The sequence below is a fragment of the Rissa tridactyla genome, chromosome W, assembly GCF_028500815.1.
Source record: "Rissa tridactyla isolate bRisTri1 chromosome W, bRisTri1.patW.cur.20221130, whole genome shotgun sequence".
NCBI lineage: Eukaryota > Metazoa > Chordata > Aves > Charadriiformes > Laridae > Rissa > Rissa tridactyla.
In genome coordinates, this window is record NC_071496.1 from 24159074 (window position 1) to 24175828 (window position 16755).

Consider the following 16755-nt stretch of genomic DNA (forward strand, 5'->3'; position numbering starts at 1 on the left):
AGCACTCTACTGTTTTTATTCCCATGTTTCTTACTCAGTATTAGAATAGAATTGCTATTCAATTGTGTCAGACGGTGAAGAATTTGATCTTTTCACTTCCCCCATGAAATGGCCCCATAAATAATAATACAATTTCTTTTTTCACAAGTCTTTCTGTGTCTTAGTAGTTTTTACTTCTCTTTGTAGATCAGTGTTGGTATAGCTGATTTTGATAGACTCCTGCAGAGAAAAAGGTCCCTTCAGGAGACTATAGGAGGAGTACATGAGACACTTGTATCTGGTGATCTGAGGAACCACAATTTAAGAGCTTGCCATCCCAGCTGCTTTTCTTGCCATTTTGCTAGATACAACTGTCTTCACAGCACCAGAAACTGAAAGTTTGTGGTGTACAAAACTGCCCTGTTTTGCTAAATCTCTGAGGAATCTGTGTTTGCACTGACTGCACGTGTCCCTCTCTCAGATGGCAATGCCATGCTTTACAGTGATGAACTCTCGGCCAAGATCAGGAGAGCAAAATATGCAACCTCTGTTGACCTGAGAAACACTGAGACAGGCCACTCAAGAAAGGCCAGCCTTGAGAACAGGTAGGGGCTGTAGGAATTTTTTCCCCATTTCTAGAATTCAGATGGCACTTTCTACCTTCCAGAGACAGATAGATGGGGCTTTTAGGTGAATTGAATTAACTTTGCTGTGTTATGCATCAATGACATCCCTGTATTCAGTCAAACTTGGGAAGATCAAGTCCTAGAGAGAATCAAAGGAAAAAGGCCTTGTGTAAATGGGGAAGAGTGTCATCAGGGTGGCCCAAGTAAAATATCTGAGGCAGTGCATAAAAGTGTCAGAGTATGCCCAGACCTTGCCAAAACTGTCGCTTTCTAGAATAAAAAAAACATCACCACAGTTATTTCTGGGACTGGTGGGATGTTATAAGAGTTTTGCATCAAAGTTCAACAGTATAACAGCATCCTGGACTGATTTGCACGAAGAAAATGAAATCAGACTGTGTGAACATGAAAAAGTTCACATTGAGAGACTTTCCGCCCAATTAAAAAAGGTTGTCAATTCTGTAAGGACATTCTAGGTTTCAGCAAACATTTTGCTGTGTTTGTGGCTGCCTCAGGCACTCATCTGGAGAGAACATTGCAACAAAGGAATAGTGAAAAGGTATTTCACCCTGTGCCACATCTCTGCAAAAAGTTATCAACCATGAAAAGGAACTATGACGCAACTGGAAAGCAATTCCTACCAACCAGGCAATCTCTTAAATATTTGCAGGGATATCTTCTGAGACACTCTTCATGCCATATGCAACAGCATTGTTTATATTTTGTTACATTCATTTCCCAAGGTCTGAAACAGAGGATATAGAATATATTCAGAAACAGCCTGGAAGAGAAAGTAAAGAGAAAATATTCACTAACAGGAGTGCCTGGATGAAAGGAATTGTAGCTGATGCAGGATCTGCTTTATGACTCTCTAACATGCAGCTCAAATACCAGATGTTGCTGATCCTTAGTAATAACTGTAGTCTCAACAAATCTTTCCCAGTTAGAGATTTCTGACCCAAGTGTCACTGTATTCTCCTCCTTATCTTCCATCACTAGTGAGAGCTGTGTCATGTGGGTGGATATCAGGATGAACAACTAGCTGGACAACCTTCCTCGTCTTCCAGACAATCCAATATCTTACTGGAACCCAGACCCAAGGCTTGAGTCTTGCAGCTCCTGTGGTGCATAGTGACTTTCCTCATTCTCCATTGCTCAGAACTCAGGTGGAACATTCAGCAGTGCTATGAAGAGACAAGTATTCAATATTGGATTGGTAGCCCTTGTCCTTATGAGAGATTTCAACTTCCCAGACATCAGCTGGGAATACTATACTGCTGAGATGAGCAGGTCTGGAAAATTCCTGAAGTTTGTGGAAGATAACTTCTTGTCACAATTACTCAGGGAGACAGCTAGGAAAGATGCCCTCCTAGACTTGTTGTTTGTGAATAGAGAAGGACTCGTGGGAGATATTATGGTAGGTGGCTGTCTTGGCCACAGTGATCACAAAATGGCCGAGTTTAAAATTTTCAGTGTAATGAGAAAAAAGGACAGCAGAGTTGCTACCCTGGATTTCAAGAGAGCAAACTTTAAGCTATTCAGGGAGCTAGTTAGCAGTGTCCCCGTGGAATCTGCTTTTGAGGGCTTAGGAGTCCATGAGTGCTGGTCAGTCTTTAAGAACCATATTTAGAAGCACGGGAGCAGGCAATCCCATTGTGTCGAAAGTCAAGCGAGCAGGGCAGAAGACCAATTTGGCTGAACAGGGAACTCCTCTTGGAACTTAGGAGGAAAGAGAAATGGTACGATCTCTGGAAGTAAGGTCAGGCTTCGCAGGAAGATTACAGAGCCATGGTTCGCATATGCAGGGAGAAGACACAAAAGGCCAAAGCTCAGTTAGAGTTGAAACTGGCCAGTGTTGTGTCAGACAACAAGAAAGGCTTTTTTAAGTACATTAATAGCAAGAGGAGGTCTAAGGAAAACATTGGACTGATACTTGTTGAAGATGGTCACCTGACAGGGATGAAGAAAAAGTAGAGGCATTCAATGCTTTTTTTGCCTCAGTCTTTAATAATACTGATAGATCTTGGGCTGCCCAGTCCCCTGAGTCAGAGGACTATGACTGCGGGAACAGTGACTTTCCATTTGTGGACAATGAAATTGTAACGGACCATTTGTATCAGCTGAATGTTCACAAGTCCATGGGGCCTGATGGAATTCATCCCAGAATACTGAAGGAGCTAGCGGATGTTACAGCAGGACCCCTCTTGATCATCTACCAAAGGTCTTGGGAGTCTGGGGAGGTCCTTGCTGTCCCTTCATTGGACACCCCATATTTTCTTTATTATGAAAAATCATTACAAGATATAATAATAAATAGTTACTCCATCTAAGCCTCTACAAATTATTCATTATTTCTGTGGATTTTTATGGAGATCTTCCACAGTTGTATGTTTTTGAAGCCAAAAATTTATGGTCTGTTTAATCCCTCCTTGCATTTCACTGGAATGCCATACCACTAATAAGCCTTGTCACCTTCTCTGGACTCTTCACAGTGAGTCTGAGAACTCTTGTCTGTGTACTAATGGCCAACTGAGAGCTCGTGATTAGGTGTAAGTGTAGGTGTAGCATGTTTGCCTTTCCCAGGTGTATTACTGTGTACTTGGCACCATTTTAGTTCATCTATCACTTTATCGCAGAGTCATTCATTATTGAAAACATCATTCTTTATAGTTTCAGTCTTCAATATCCTGAATAAAATGCTTGGTCTTAGTGTCCTAATTCCCAAACTGCTGAGGAGACTTGGTTTTGCATTTTGGACATTTTGCAGTATAAAATATAAACCCAAGTCTTTTCCATTTACAATCTAATGTAGCTAATTTTGCATTTCATAATATTTTTGTTTTCCTGTAACCTGTTCATATTTCTTTGTATTGAACTAAAAAAAAATTGTTATGAATCGTCCCTAAGATATTTTTGTCCTTCTGTTTGGATGAAACAGAAATGTTAATAAAGAGGCAGTGTGGATTTACAGTGGTCCATCAGTGCCCAGACAAGATGCTTTAACTCTTACATGTTCTTCTAAAGAGCTTTTGCTTTTTGTTTTGCCAGCGACTTGCCTGTCAGCAAGCAAAGTCTTGATATTATGCATTTGAACTAAGATAAAAAAATCAAAACTAAGCCTTTGTGGATGGACGGTTGTTACCTATTATAAACTCAATTGCATGGAGAATGCAAACTGAATAATAGTGTGTAACAAACTGTTATTCAATACTTTGTGAAACAACTAAGAGTAGTGGTTTAAGTGGACTAAGAAAAGCTGTATTTTACAATGACATTTATATCAGCCTTTAATTAAGGACCACTAGCAATCTTGAATAATTTTAGAGGGTTTTTTTAGTTTCACTGTCTTTAATTATTGCAAACTTTCTTCTTGAACACCCTTGCTGTTTGTGCATTACTGCTTGCAGAGAATAAGACTTCAAAAACTACACTACTGCTTCAAAAACTATAGTACTGTGTTCCACCATTGGATGCTGTATATCATGCTTAGGTTTTCTTTTTTAAGGTATAATAAAATTTTATTTTATACAGTGTCATTATATTCAGTAATCTCACCTCTTCTCTCACTGTATTTTAATTTTTAGTAAGATCTGGGTTCACTTAGAACTATTCTCAGGCTCCTGTGAAGATAGATTGCCGTGTATTTCCTATTGCAAAATTGTTTCAGAAATGGTTCAGAAGTGAGTTATATTTTCATTTTATGATTCTTTCTGTAGGTTCCAAATTGCTTCACTCATAGACAATCTGTCAGTTCTGTTCTTTTTCCCATAACTAGAGTCAACTGAGATCAGTATAAAACTTCTCATTGATTTGATGGGTTTTGATTGCTTTGACTTCTAAAATAATTTCTTTAGGACATGAAAAATCAGATAATTTTGGGAAAATTGGAAAATTTCCAATTTTTAGAATTTGGAAAATGGATTCATTGCCCTGGTGACCAGCTAAATTGAGCAAACACTGCCTAATTGTTTCTCACTTGTCATGTATGAACTATATGAACTGAATCAGGAATGCTATATTTCTTAAACTGAAACACAGAAGAGTAAGACTGACTTCTGTTAATATTTTTGGCTTCCAGCTTTACTGTGAGTATCCAAGATGTTCCACAGGCAATATTGATGGTTATAGGTCTGTTCTGCCAGAATGAATTAAAGGGAATTACTGCTAGATCCCTCCTTTTTCTTCATGAGAGAAGGATAATGCTGCCTCCACAGCATTTGTTGCCCTCTCTGGAATCCTGTTGAATTAGAGTTTTTCCATCCGTTGAAAATAAGAAGGACAATAAGGACAATAAGAAGGAAAATAAGAAGGGCTTCTTCAAGTACATCAGTAGCAAAAAGAAAACTAAGGAAAATGCGGGCCTGCTGCTAAATGAGGTGGGTACCCTGGTGACAGAAGATGCAGAGAAGGTGCAGTTACTGAATGCCTTCTTTGTTTCAGCCTTTACTGCTAAGGCCAGAGCTCAGGAATCCCAGACCCTGGAGGTAGGAGAGAGAGCCTGGAGTAAGGAAGATTCTCCCTCGATTGCAGAGGATTGGGTTAGAGAGTTGTGTTCTCCTGTATCCCCCCAGTTGCGGGGAATGACGAGGGGGTAAATAGGAGGAGCCAGCAGATCAATGCCTGGCTCTGAGCCTGGTGCTGCCGGCAGGACTTTGGGTTCTTTGACCATGGCCTGATTTACAAGATGCCAGGCCTGCTGCTAACAGGCAGGAATAGCTTATCTCGCAGGGAGAAAAGGGTTCTAGGACAAGAGTTATCCGGGCTCATTGAGAGAGCTTTAAACTAGATTTGAAGGGGGGTGGGGATGGTACTGGGCCTTCTGGTGAGGTGCCTGGGTGTAGTTGCTCAGCACTTGTGGGGGACCGTGCCAGTATTTCTGAGAGCCAGAAGGCACACCACACCTCAAGGGTGAAAACTACACACATGACTCCCTCTCTGAAATGCTTATACACCAACGCACGCAGCATGGGGAATAAGCAGGAAGAGCTGGAGATCTGTGTGCAGTTGCAGGGCCACGATCTCATTGCAATTACTGAGACATGGTGGGACAGCTCACATGACTGGAATGCTGTCATGGATGGCTATGTCCTTTTCAGGAAAGACAGGCCAGCAAGGCAAGGTGGTGGAGTTGCTCTTTATGTGAGAGAGCATCTGGAATGTATTGAGCTCTCCCTGGGGGGGGGTGAAGACAGGGTTGAGAGCTTGTGGGTAAGGATTAAGGGGCAGGCTAATATGAGGGACACTGTTGTGGGTGTTTATTACAGGCCACCTGATCAGGATGGGGAAGCTGATGAGGCCTTCTACAGACAGCTGAAGGTAGCCTCACAATCACAGGCCTTGGTTCTCATGGGGGACTTCAATCACCCCGATATCTGCTGGGAAGGCTACACAGCCAGGCATGTACAGTCCAGGAGGCTCCTCCAGTGCATTGATGATAACTTTTTGACACAGGTGGTACAGGAGCCAACAAGGAGAGGAGCACTCCTGGACCTGGTACTGACAAACACAGAGGGACTGGTGAAGGACATTAAGGTTGGGGGCTTCCTGAGCTGTCATGATCATGAGAAGATAGAGTTCAGGATCGGGGGCAGTATGCACAAAACAACAAGTAAAATCACAACCTTGGACTTCAGGAGGGCTAACTTTGACCTCTTCAAGAAACTGCTTGGAGAGATCCCGTGGGCTAGGGCTCTGGAAGGCAGGGGGGCTCAAGAGAGCTGGTTGATATTCAATCACCACTTTCTCCAAGCTCAGGATTGGTGCATCCCTAAGAGCAAGAAATCGGCCAAGGGATGCAGGAGACCTGCATGGTTGAGCAGGGAGCTTCTGAAAAAGCTCAAGTGGAAGAAGGAAGTTTACAGTAAGTGGAAGAAGGGACTGACCCCTTGGGAAGATTACAAGAATGCCATCAGAGTATGCAGGGATGAAACGAGAAAAGCCAAGGCCTCCTTGGAATTAAACCTGGCAAGGGATGTCAAGGTCAACAGGAAGGGCTTCTACAAGTATATTGGAGGCAAAAGGAAAACTAGAGAAAATGTGGGCTCGCTGTTGAATGAGACAGGAGCCATGGTGATGGAGGATGCAGAGAAGGCAGAGTTACTGAATGCCTTCTTTGCTGCAGTCTTTACTGCTCAGCCCAGCCCTCAAGAGTCCCAAGCATTGGGGAAAGTAACAGGGAAAGTCTGGATGAAGGAAGACTTCCCCTGGGTTGAGGAGGATCAAGTGAGGGATCATTTAGGTCAATTAGATATCCACAAGTCCATGGGCCCCAATGGGATGCACCCGAGAGTGCTGAGGGAGCTGGCGGAAGTCATTGCTGGGCCACTCTCCATCATCTTTGAAAGGTCCTGGAGAACAGGTGAGGTGCCTGAGTGCCAATGTCACTCCAGTCTTCAAAAAGGGCAAGAAGGAGGAGCCGGGGAACTACAGGCCAGTCAGCCTCACCTCCATCCCTGCAAAGATGATGGAACAGCTTGTTCTGGGCGTCATCTCAAGGCATGTGGAGGAAAAGAAAGCTATCAGAAGTACTCAACATGGATTCACCAAGGGGAAATCATGTCTGACTAATCTGATAGCCTTCTATGATGGCATGACTGGATGGATAGGTGAGGGGAGGGTAGTGGATGTTGTCTGCCTTGACTTCAGCAAGGCATTTGACACTGTCTCCCACAGTATCCTCATAGGGAAGCTTAGGAAGAGTGGGTTAGATGAATGGACAGTAAGGTGGATAGACAACTGGTTGAAAGACAGAGCTCAGAGGGTCATGATTAGGGGCACAGAGTCTAGTTGGAGGTCAGTGATGAGTGGTGTTCCCCAGGGGTCAGTACTGGGTCCAGTCCTGTTCAATGTCCTGGATGAGGGGATAGAGTGCACCCTCAGCAAGTTCGCCGATGACACAAAGCTGGGAGGGGTGGCTGACACACCGGAAGGCTGTGCCGCCATACAGAGAGACCTAGACAGGCTGGAGAGTTGGGCGGAGAGAAACCTTATGAAATTCAATAAGGGCAAGTGTAGGGTGCTGCACCTGGGGAGGAATAACCCCATGCACCAGTACAGGTTGGGGGCTGACCTGCTGGAGAGCAGCTCTGTGGAAAGAGACCTGGGAGTCCTGGTGGACAACAGGATGACCATGAGCCAAGAATGTGCCCTTGTGGCCAAAAAGGCCAAGGGCATCCTGGGCTGCATCAAGAAGAGTGTGGCCAGCAGGTCGAGGGAGGTCATCCTCCCCCTCTACTCTGCCCTGGTGAGGCTGCACCTGGAGTACTGTGTCCAGTTCTGGGCTCCCCGGTTCAAGAGGGACAGGGAACTGCTGGAGAGGGTACAGCAAAGGGCTACCAAGATGATTAGGGGACTGGAACACCTCTCTTAATGAAGAAAGGCTGAGGGATTTGGGTCTCTTCAGTCCAGAAAAAGGACGGCTGAGGGGGGACCTTATCAACACTTATAAATACTTAAAGGGTGGGTGTCAGGAGGATGGGGCCAGGCTCTTTTCAGTGGTGCCTGGCAACAGGACAAGAGGTGACAGGCACAAACCTGAACATCGGAAGTTCCACCTAAACATGAGGAGGACCTTCTTTCCTTTGAGGGTGGCAGAGCACTGGAACAGGCTGCCCAGAGAGGTGGTGGAGTCTCCTTCTCTGGAGACATTCAAAACCTGCCTGGACGCATTCCTGTGCAACCTGCTCTAGGTGACCCTGCTCTGGCAGGGGGGTTGGACTAGATGATCTCCAGAGGTCCCTTCCAACCCCTACAATTCTGTTATTCTTGTAAATTATTATAAACCTTTGTGGCTGATATGAGACAGCACCTGGGACCTTGTAGTAAGTGATAGCATTTTTTTCCACTGTAGACTTGTCAGCGAGTAGATGGGAGAAGACTGGAACTACATACAGACTTCATACAGTAGGGCTCCTGCTTCCACTTAAGGATGGTGAGTACTCTTTTTTTTAAAAATGCTTCCTTCACTCTCCAGTCGTGACAGGAACTGCCCACATGGCTACTGTTTGTCTGTTCTACCACTTCCTACTTTTGGTCACATAATTCATTTGTTTACAATTACTACAGCTACGATGACTGCTATGGGAACTATTAATAAACTGTCACAAGAAAAGAAAATAAAAGAGAGACAAGACATCTTGCACTAAACTTTAGGAAGGTAAAACATTTTAGTCTTCAGCTCACTGCAGGACCAGATTCCATTCCCCTTTCTCAGTGAGTTAAGGCACAGGACTGATTAAGGAGAAAAAAGCTAGCAGAAAGAATCAGACTATCAGAATTTACACCATAAGCTTAAGTTACCCGCTTCTGAAGAGCTCTTTTCAACTCTCACTATACTGTTGACTGGAAAAACCTTAGTTTTAAATTAGCCACTATCATGATTTTTGCAAGTTACATGGATCATACAAGTATATTTGTACCAGACAATTCTTGGTGTATTTAGTTTCATAAAACTCCTGTACAAACACTCCAGTGAGCTGGGCAAGCATTTTGCAGAGGGGAGATTGAGATATAGAAAGAGTAAAGTATGAGACTCATGGCCGAGTGCATACAGTGTAATGCAATGCAGTCAACAGCAAAGGCATGATACCACTTTATGCATGCTCCTAGCCATGGCAAACATGAATTAAATGCATTACCTTATGTCCTGGTTTCGGTGGGGACAGGGTTAATTTTCACAAGAAGCTGGGATGGGACACAGACAGAATGACTGACGTCAACTAGCCAAAGGACAGTGCTCAGTATATAGCTGGGGGAGGTGTCTGGGGAGTTGGCGGGGGGGGGGGGGGGGGGGGGGTAGAAATCACTGCTCGGGAGTGGGCTGGGCATTTCGGGTTCCAGTCGGTGAGCAGTTAAATTGTGCATTAATCGTTTTTGTATATTCTTTTATCAGTATTATTGTTGTTGTTTTCCTCTTTCCTTTGCTGTTCTGTTAAATTGCCTTTATCTCAACCCATGAGTTTTGCCTTTTTCTTATGATTCTCCTCCCCATCACACCAGGAGGGGGAGGAGTGAATGAGTGGCCACGTGGTACTTAGTTGCCGACCGTGACTAAACCACGACACCTTATACTTCAGAAATGTTACATGAGCGATATCATGGTATCTTAAAGCCTAAGTTAAAAGTCACGGAACCCAAATCTATTACAGGAATACTTCATCACTACTGTGTTTGGTCTCAGGAGGCTTAAAACAAACTGTATATGTTATTTTCCTCATGAAAAAATTTGATAGCAACTTAGGTTGTGTCTGTTGCTTGGATAGCTTGGATAGAATAGGCCTCACTGGCTTTATTTTTTTAATAAATTATGTAGAAGTGGTAAACCCTCCCAAGAAGGGTCAACATCCTTATTAAGTTATGTTCACAGAAATCCTAATTGAAGAAGAGAAGGGTGCAGATTAGGTCTGAGTAAGAAGGCAGTTTACGGACAGGGCACCACATTCTTATGAGCTTTTGAAACTGGAAGGCAGGACCCTTCTGAGGGCCCCCAGTATCTCAGTGAAAAATCTTAAGGGTTTCCAAGCTGTAATAGGATACTTCAACTTCCAGAATGGGAAAGTCTGGAGGCTGTGATACGTGAAAGGGAGATCTTTAGGTGAGTAGACTATAGGTTCTTTGACATCAGTGTGACAGCAGGGAAAGTACCTAAACTCCAAAAGTCTCCAAAAGAGTTTGCAATGTATCATCTCTCTTGGATACAAATCCAGTGGGTGTTTTTTTTTAATCTGCCAAGCAGAAAAGCAAGAAATGGCAACTTTTTTCTTCTCATAACCATTTTCAAGAAATCTTTATCTGGCTCGCAGAATAAGCAGCACAGGAGTATCACACAAAGCTATTTCTAGAAGCATAATTTGCAACTGCTGAGAATACCTGTTTTTTTAGTATACTATTTAGTAGTAGGTCTCAGTCATCGGTCTTGGAAAGAAGAAACAATTATAAACTAAAGAAAGAATGCAATTTTACTACTCGCTACCACCATGAACGATAGTTAGCAATGAAATTATGAAATAAGGAATCACAGAATTGCTTGTGAATGCAGTTCAATCCCTCTTTGATTTCCCCAGTATTTCTCCAGAATGTCAAATCAAACTGCCCAAACAGATGTTTTCGTCAAGATTTATTTCATGAAGAGGAACTAATGTTGCAAGAATAAGATACCATACAGAAGTCTAGACTCATAGAATCATAGAATATCTCAAGTTGGAAGGGACCCATAAGGATCATTGAGTCCAACTCCCTGCACCTCGCAAGACTACCTAAAACTAAACCATATGATTAAATGCATTGCCCAAACGCTCCTTGAACTCTGACAGGCTTAGTGCCGTGACCACTTCCCTGGGGAGCCTTTTCCAGAGACCAACCATCCTCTCAGTAAAGAACCTTTTCCTAATGTCCAATCTCGACTTCCTCTCTGACACTTTCTTTGTATCCTATCACTGGTCACCAGAGAAAGAACATCAGCACCTCCCTCTCCGCTGGCCCCCTTGAGGAAGTTGTAAACTACAATGAGGTCACCCCTCAACCTTCTCTTCTCTAAGCTGAACAAACCAATTAACCTCAGCCACTCCTCATAAATCTTGCCCTCAAGACCTTTTACCATCTTGGTCACCTTCCTCTGGGCACACTCTAATAGTTTGTTGTCCTTCTTATATTGAGGCACCCAAAACTGCACACAGTACTCGAGGTGGGGCCACACCACTGCAGTGTATGCACCCCAGGACACGGTTGGCCCTTTTGGCTGCCAGGGCACACTGTTGCCTCATATTCAACTTGCCATCAACCCAAACCCCCAGATCTCTTTCCGCGGGGCTGCTCTCCAGCCTCTCATCCCCCAATTTGTACATATAACCAGGATTACCCTGTCCCAGGTGGAGAATCTGGCACTTGCTCTTGTTAAATTTCATATGGTTGGTGATTTCCCAGCTCTCTAGTCTATCCAGATCTCTTTGTAAGGCCTCTCTACCCTTGAGGGAGTCCATAGCTCCTCCTAATTTAGTATCGTTGGCAAACTTACTTAATGTACATTCGACTCCTGCATCCAGATCATTTATAAAAACATTACAAAGCACTGGCCCTAAAATTGAGCCCTGGGGAACCCCACTGGTGACTGGCCATCAGCCTGATGTAACCCCATTTACTATAACCCTTTGACCCATCAGCCAATTGCTCACCCAGCGTATTATGGACTTGTCTAGCTGTGTGCTGGACAGTTTATCCAGAAGGATGCTGTGAGAGAGAGTATCAAAAGTTTTACTAAAATCCAAAACCCCCACATCTACTGGCTTCCCTTGGTCAACTAGATGGGTAACCTTGTCACAAAAGGAAATTAAGCTAGTTAAGCAGGACTTTCCCCTCGTGAACCCATGCTGGCTATGACCAATGGCTGTATTGTCTCTCAAGTGTTTTCTGATAACTCCCAGAATAACCTTCTCCATAATTTTACCAGGCACTGAAGTGAGACTGACAGGCCTGTAATTACTAGGGGCTTCCTTCTTACCCTTTTTGAAAATTGGGACAACATTTGCCAGCTTCCAGTCAACTGGGACCTCTCAGGACTCCCAAGACCATTGAAAAATAATGGAGAGAGGTCCCGCAATGACATCAGCCAGCTCTTTCAGTACCATGAGATGAATACCATTGGGCCCCAGAGATTTATGCGCATCCAGATGGAGCAGCAAATCTCAAACAACATCAGAGTTTATATTAGTATCTTTGTAAACAGGAGTCTAAACTCCGGATTTATGTATAAGACTTAGGCAGGCTATTTATAATATGCTGTTAGCAAAAAAAAAAACAAAACCAAAAAAGAGCAAAACTGGTTGAGAAAGTAGTGTACTCAGTAAGGAAAATCAGGACAGGCTTGGTGCCGTGACAACTTCCCCAGTATCAATAGCTTTCCTAAAATCCAAACCCACCACATCTACTGACTTCCCTTGGTCAACTAGATGGGTGACTTTATCATAAAAGGAAATTAACATGATTTGCCTAACATTATACAACATGTCACAGGATTAATTTTCCACATTCTATATCTATAAGTTGCTTTGGGCAAAATTTGGCTTTTCACCAGTTGAATCTGTTCATGTCCTGATGCTGTGTTTTTCCTGACTTAAGTACGGGAGTGGCTTAGAGACTATTTCTGATTCAGTTGTTTCTTTGAATATTATCCTTTTTTCATTATAGGTAATTTCAAGCAACTGCACCTGCAACTTGGCCATTAATTGTGACCTCTACTTGTGTTTTGTTTTATTATTTAAGTCACTTTGTGTGCCTTGGTTTTTATCTTGGTGAGGGGATGGACCATGTTCCTTACTACTTGCTTTTAACATTGTCACTATTCATTGGAGTCCATTGATAGCTGAAATCAAGAGCATCATATGTACATCTGAGGTTAGTTAAGAGGCATCCACACATGGAAATTCCAGCTATCTGCACTTTGTCAATTCTTTCTATTGTTTGTGTAGTGGTAAATACTATGAACATGTTGAAACAGTCTGGGGACAAAACCTTGTGTCTCTGAGCCTGCCCAAAGGAAAGTCAGTTGTGTCTCCTGCAGTTGTTGATGTTGTAGTCTGTTATTGAAAGGCTGCATCAGAGGCGGGGAAGTTTCTGTATCTTCCAGAATCCATGAAAGAGTCATGTCATGATTGAAATTAGAAAAGGGAGTGAATATAAACAAAGATGCTTTTCTTCTTTGAGATAATCCTTCTATCCTCAGCCTTCTAAATTGTTTTGCTATATAGCCTTCTTTTGTGTAAGAAAATTCAGTCTTTTTCTTTGTGTTTGTACAGAATGTTGCACACAAAATCCTTGTCTGTGATTAAGATTCATTTTTACTGAATCAGTGTTACTCTCATTAACAGTTTGGACAAGTATTATCATCTAATGCACAGTGCATTGTACTGGTATTCATGACTGGGATCTTTGCTTGATTCTATTATTGATCTGCTGTATAATCTTTGGCAAGCCAGCAGAACTCTCTGTTTCACTGTTTCTATATTCCCTTTCTCTTTCCCCAGCTTGGTTTATGTTAGTAAATTTTTCAGGGTGGGATATTTTCTTACTGTTTGTGCAATGTGCAGCAAAAGGGTCTCAGATCTTGACTGGACTTTTTATGCTCTGCTATACTTTACCAGATAAAGATATTTGAAAGAAATGCATAGAATTTAATCCTAGTTTACTTGCATTTAAAAGTAGTGGTCCCTATACAACTAAATTCCAAGCTTCTAAACTTTTGGGGGAAATTTTGTGAAAGGAGATGCGGCATGTCTGTTAAACTGAGCTATAAGCAAAATTGTGCAAAATATTTGCAAATATCCCTTGGACAATTTCTCTAGCTTTAATATTTGTCACAAATGTTATGTTCCAACAATGCTTTTTATAAAGACTGGTCATGAATCATTTTTGTGAATCTGATTTCAGGAAATACATTGTTTAATTAAGAAAAGGTACCTCATTCTGATGCCCTTATATTCAGTGAATAACTGTCTTCCTAACTGAAACATGCAGATAAAACTTGTGGGCCAGTTTTAAGGACTGGATTTTCACTTTCATTATGATCTTGATGTAACAGCTCAAAAAACGTTAATTAATGCTAGTGCAAATACTGCAGTCTTTGCCTATTTCATGAAAAATTGAATTTTCAGATTATACTTTTTAGGGACAATGCATATTTTAAAATAATTATGTGAAGCAAATTGTTTATGTCAAATGCTTCAAGTTATAATGAATTAAGAAGGTATAAAATATTTTGAACTCCTATAACTGCAGCAAATTCAAAACAGAAATGGAGCAAAATTGTCAGCTTTGTGTTTGTATAAGAATTCAGGCTAGGTCATAAAATAATCCAAATGGGAATTTCATGTATTTCTTTGGTTGTTTATGCTGCCTCCCATATAGTATGCCTTAATTTTGCCTTTGACTTTGTAAGAGATACTGATTGGGATTGCTGACTTAGGAGTTCTCCCATTTGAAAGACTGTAGAGAATAAAGACCAGCATAGAGTATGCAGTTGGATTCGTGTCTAAGCCACAAAAAGATTATGAATACAGATATTCATATAATCATATTTTCCTATAAACTGTAAAAGATTAAAGGTATGCAAATAACCTCTGTTTTCTCCCAAGCAGATGTTAGTACATGCCTGGTAACATACACATCAGAAGATAGAATCTCATGGAGAAAACTGCATGCTTGCTTGAGCCACATGCAATAATCGCATGTCATAAGGCAAATGAAAGTAAAAACCTCTGAAAGTAATTCTGCATTGTTTCTTTCATGAAAGTACCAAAACAGGCTATAGAGAAATGTGACTGGGTGGACTTCACCTTTTATAGTTTATTTTCCCAAGAGTCTGTGAATAACCATCAGACTTGTTTACCTGTATAGTAAAACACTTTCTCAATTTATCTGTCACTTTCATAACAGCTCATAGCTTCTATAATTATTTTTATTGTTCTAATTTATTTTATATTGAAAAAAATTTTGAAGGAACGCAATCATGCCTAGCCTATTTCTAACACCTTAGAGACCGTATGTTCTGATATTGTCATAACCAGTTATATTGAGCACACTTACATAAATACAAATGGAAACCCAGAACATCATATCTGGGAGACACTGTCATGCCTGCAAACAGCAAAAATATTTATTCAGATCATTTACAGTCGGAAGAAGTAATATTACCAACATGCAAGACCCTGGAGGAATCTTATGGTTACAGCTTTGCCAAACAAAATACAAGGAAATAAGAGATTTGGGTCACGGATGCTGAGAGTGGTCTTACGACTGACTTGAGAAGCATAAGACTTTTATCCAATGAATTATCCTATAACGTGTAAAAAAAACCAAACCAAACAGTAGTGTCTATAAAATTGCACAATAGTATCCCTACTGTGGGAAATTGGGAAAAGCATCTTTTAGTTTCTGTGTATATTAATTCAAACCTTTTGTTATATTGTCTCTAAAACAGCAATAGCAGTGGTATCTCTTTCTGCAGGTTATAACGCTTCTGTTCTAGCATATGAAATGTTCATTTTTTTATGATTTTTTGTGTGCGTCTTTATCAAATTATTTAAAAGAAAACTTCAGAACAAAGAAACTGTTTCTTTTCTTACCTGTGACTAAACTGGATACAATTAGTGGCAGGACCAACATTTGCAGCATTCTCATGAGTAGTTCTCCTGGAAATGAAAAGTACTTGACTTCTCGATAGCTCATCTTATATGATCGGAGAGAAAATCCAAGGATTATACCTGAAGAGAGGGAAAGGATATCATGACTTACTCTTCTAAAGTAGTGGTAACATGAATATCTGTATAGTAATTACTTGATGTATCTGATTGTAACATGCAGTTTTTACTATGCCCCAGATTGCTACTGAAGCCAGTAAATTACTTTTTACTGTAAAAGATTCAGAAGGTTATTTCTGTTGTTATTTTTTAAATTCTGGATTAATGTAAAAGGTACATCTTGAGCATTAATGAAAAGGAAATAGTCCCTGCTACTGCAGCTGAGTGCTTTGACTTCTGGGATTTTGAGTGTAATCATATGCATACTAGCCACCCACCTTCAGAAGTCTTGTCCATGCCTGTTTTCTCTGTGGGGCCTGATCCTGTAGATGTGCTTCAGATTGGATGAGATAACCAGGAGAGATTTACTTGAGAATCCCCTTGTGGTTAGGTCTTTACACAGCAAAACAGCATCAGGAGGTAAGTAGCTTTACACATGCCTACCTTCAGAAATACAGGCACTTGCAAAGAAGCAGCTAATCGGGGTTGGAAGGTCTTACTGGATGATTAAGTGCTGGGTTTCAATGCCTGAGGGAGTGGGGTAAGGGAGTGCCTGAATACATTTATCTTGCTGGGAATAGATAAATGGTGCTTGAGATAAATTTACAAATGGAAGCCATAGATGGGCTGATATGTGTGGCAACTCAAACTTCTCAGATTTTGTCCTGTACTTGGCACCAACTGCTTTATTTGCTTATTTGGTAAATTATTTGGTTAATTGATACAATTAGTTACAATTTACTGAATGTTAAATGATTTGGTGCCTGTCTGATGTAGGTTGTCTATATCCAGTCAGGCAACACATGGCTGTATCTGGAACACTCCTTAACCACACAGATGGTGAAACTGAACTATCCCTCTTT

General features: G+C 41.6%; 1 protein-coding gene across 1 annotated transcript in view; it reads right to left on the reverse strand.

The window, feature by feature from the left end:
• Positions 1–16755, reverse strand: part of LOC128901978 (excitatory amino acid transporter 1-like) — a 52007-nt gene that overhangs the window by 22132 nt on the left and 13120 nt on the right. The window contains exon 2 of the mRNA XM_054184198.1: positions 15719–15856. Within this exon, the coding sequence (XP_054040173.1) occupies positions 15719–15856 (138 nt within the window). The remainder of the gene's footprint in view (positions 1–15718; positions 15857–16755) is intronic.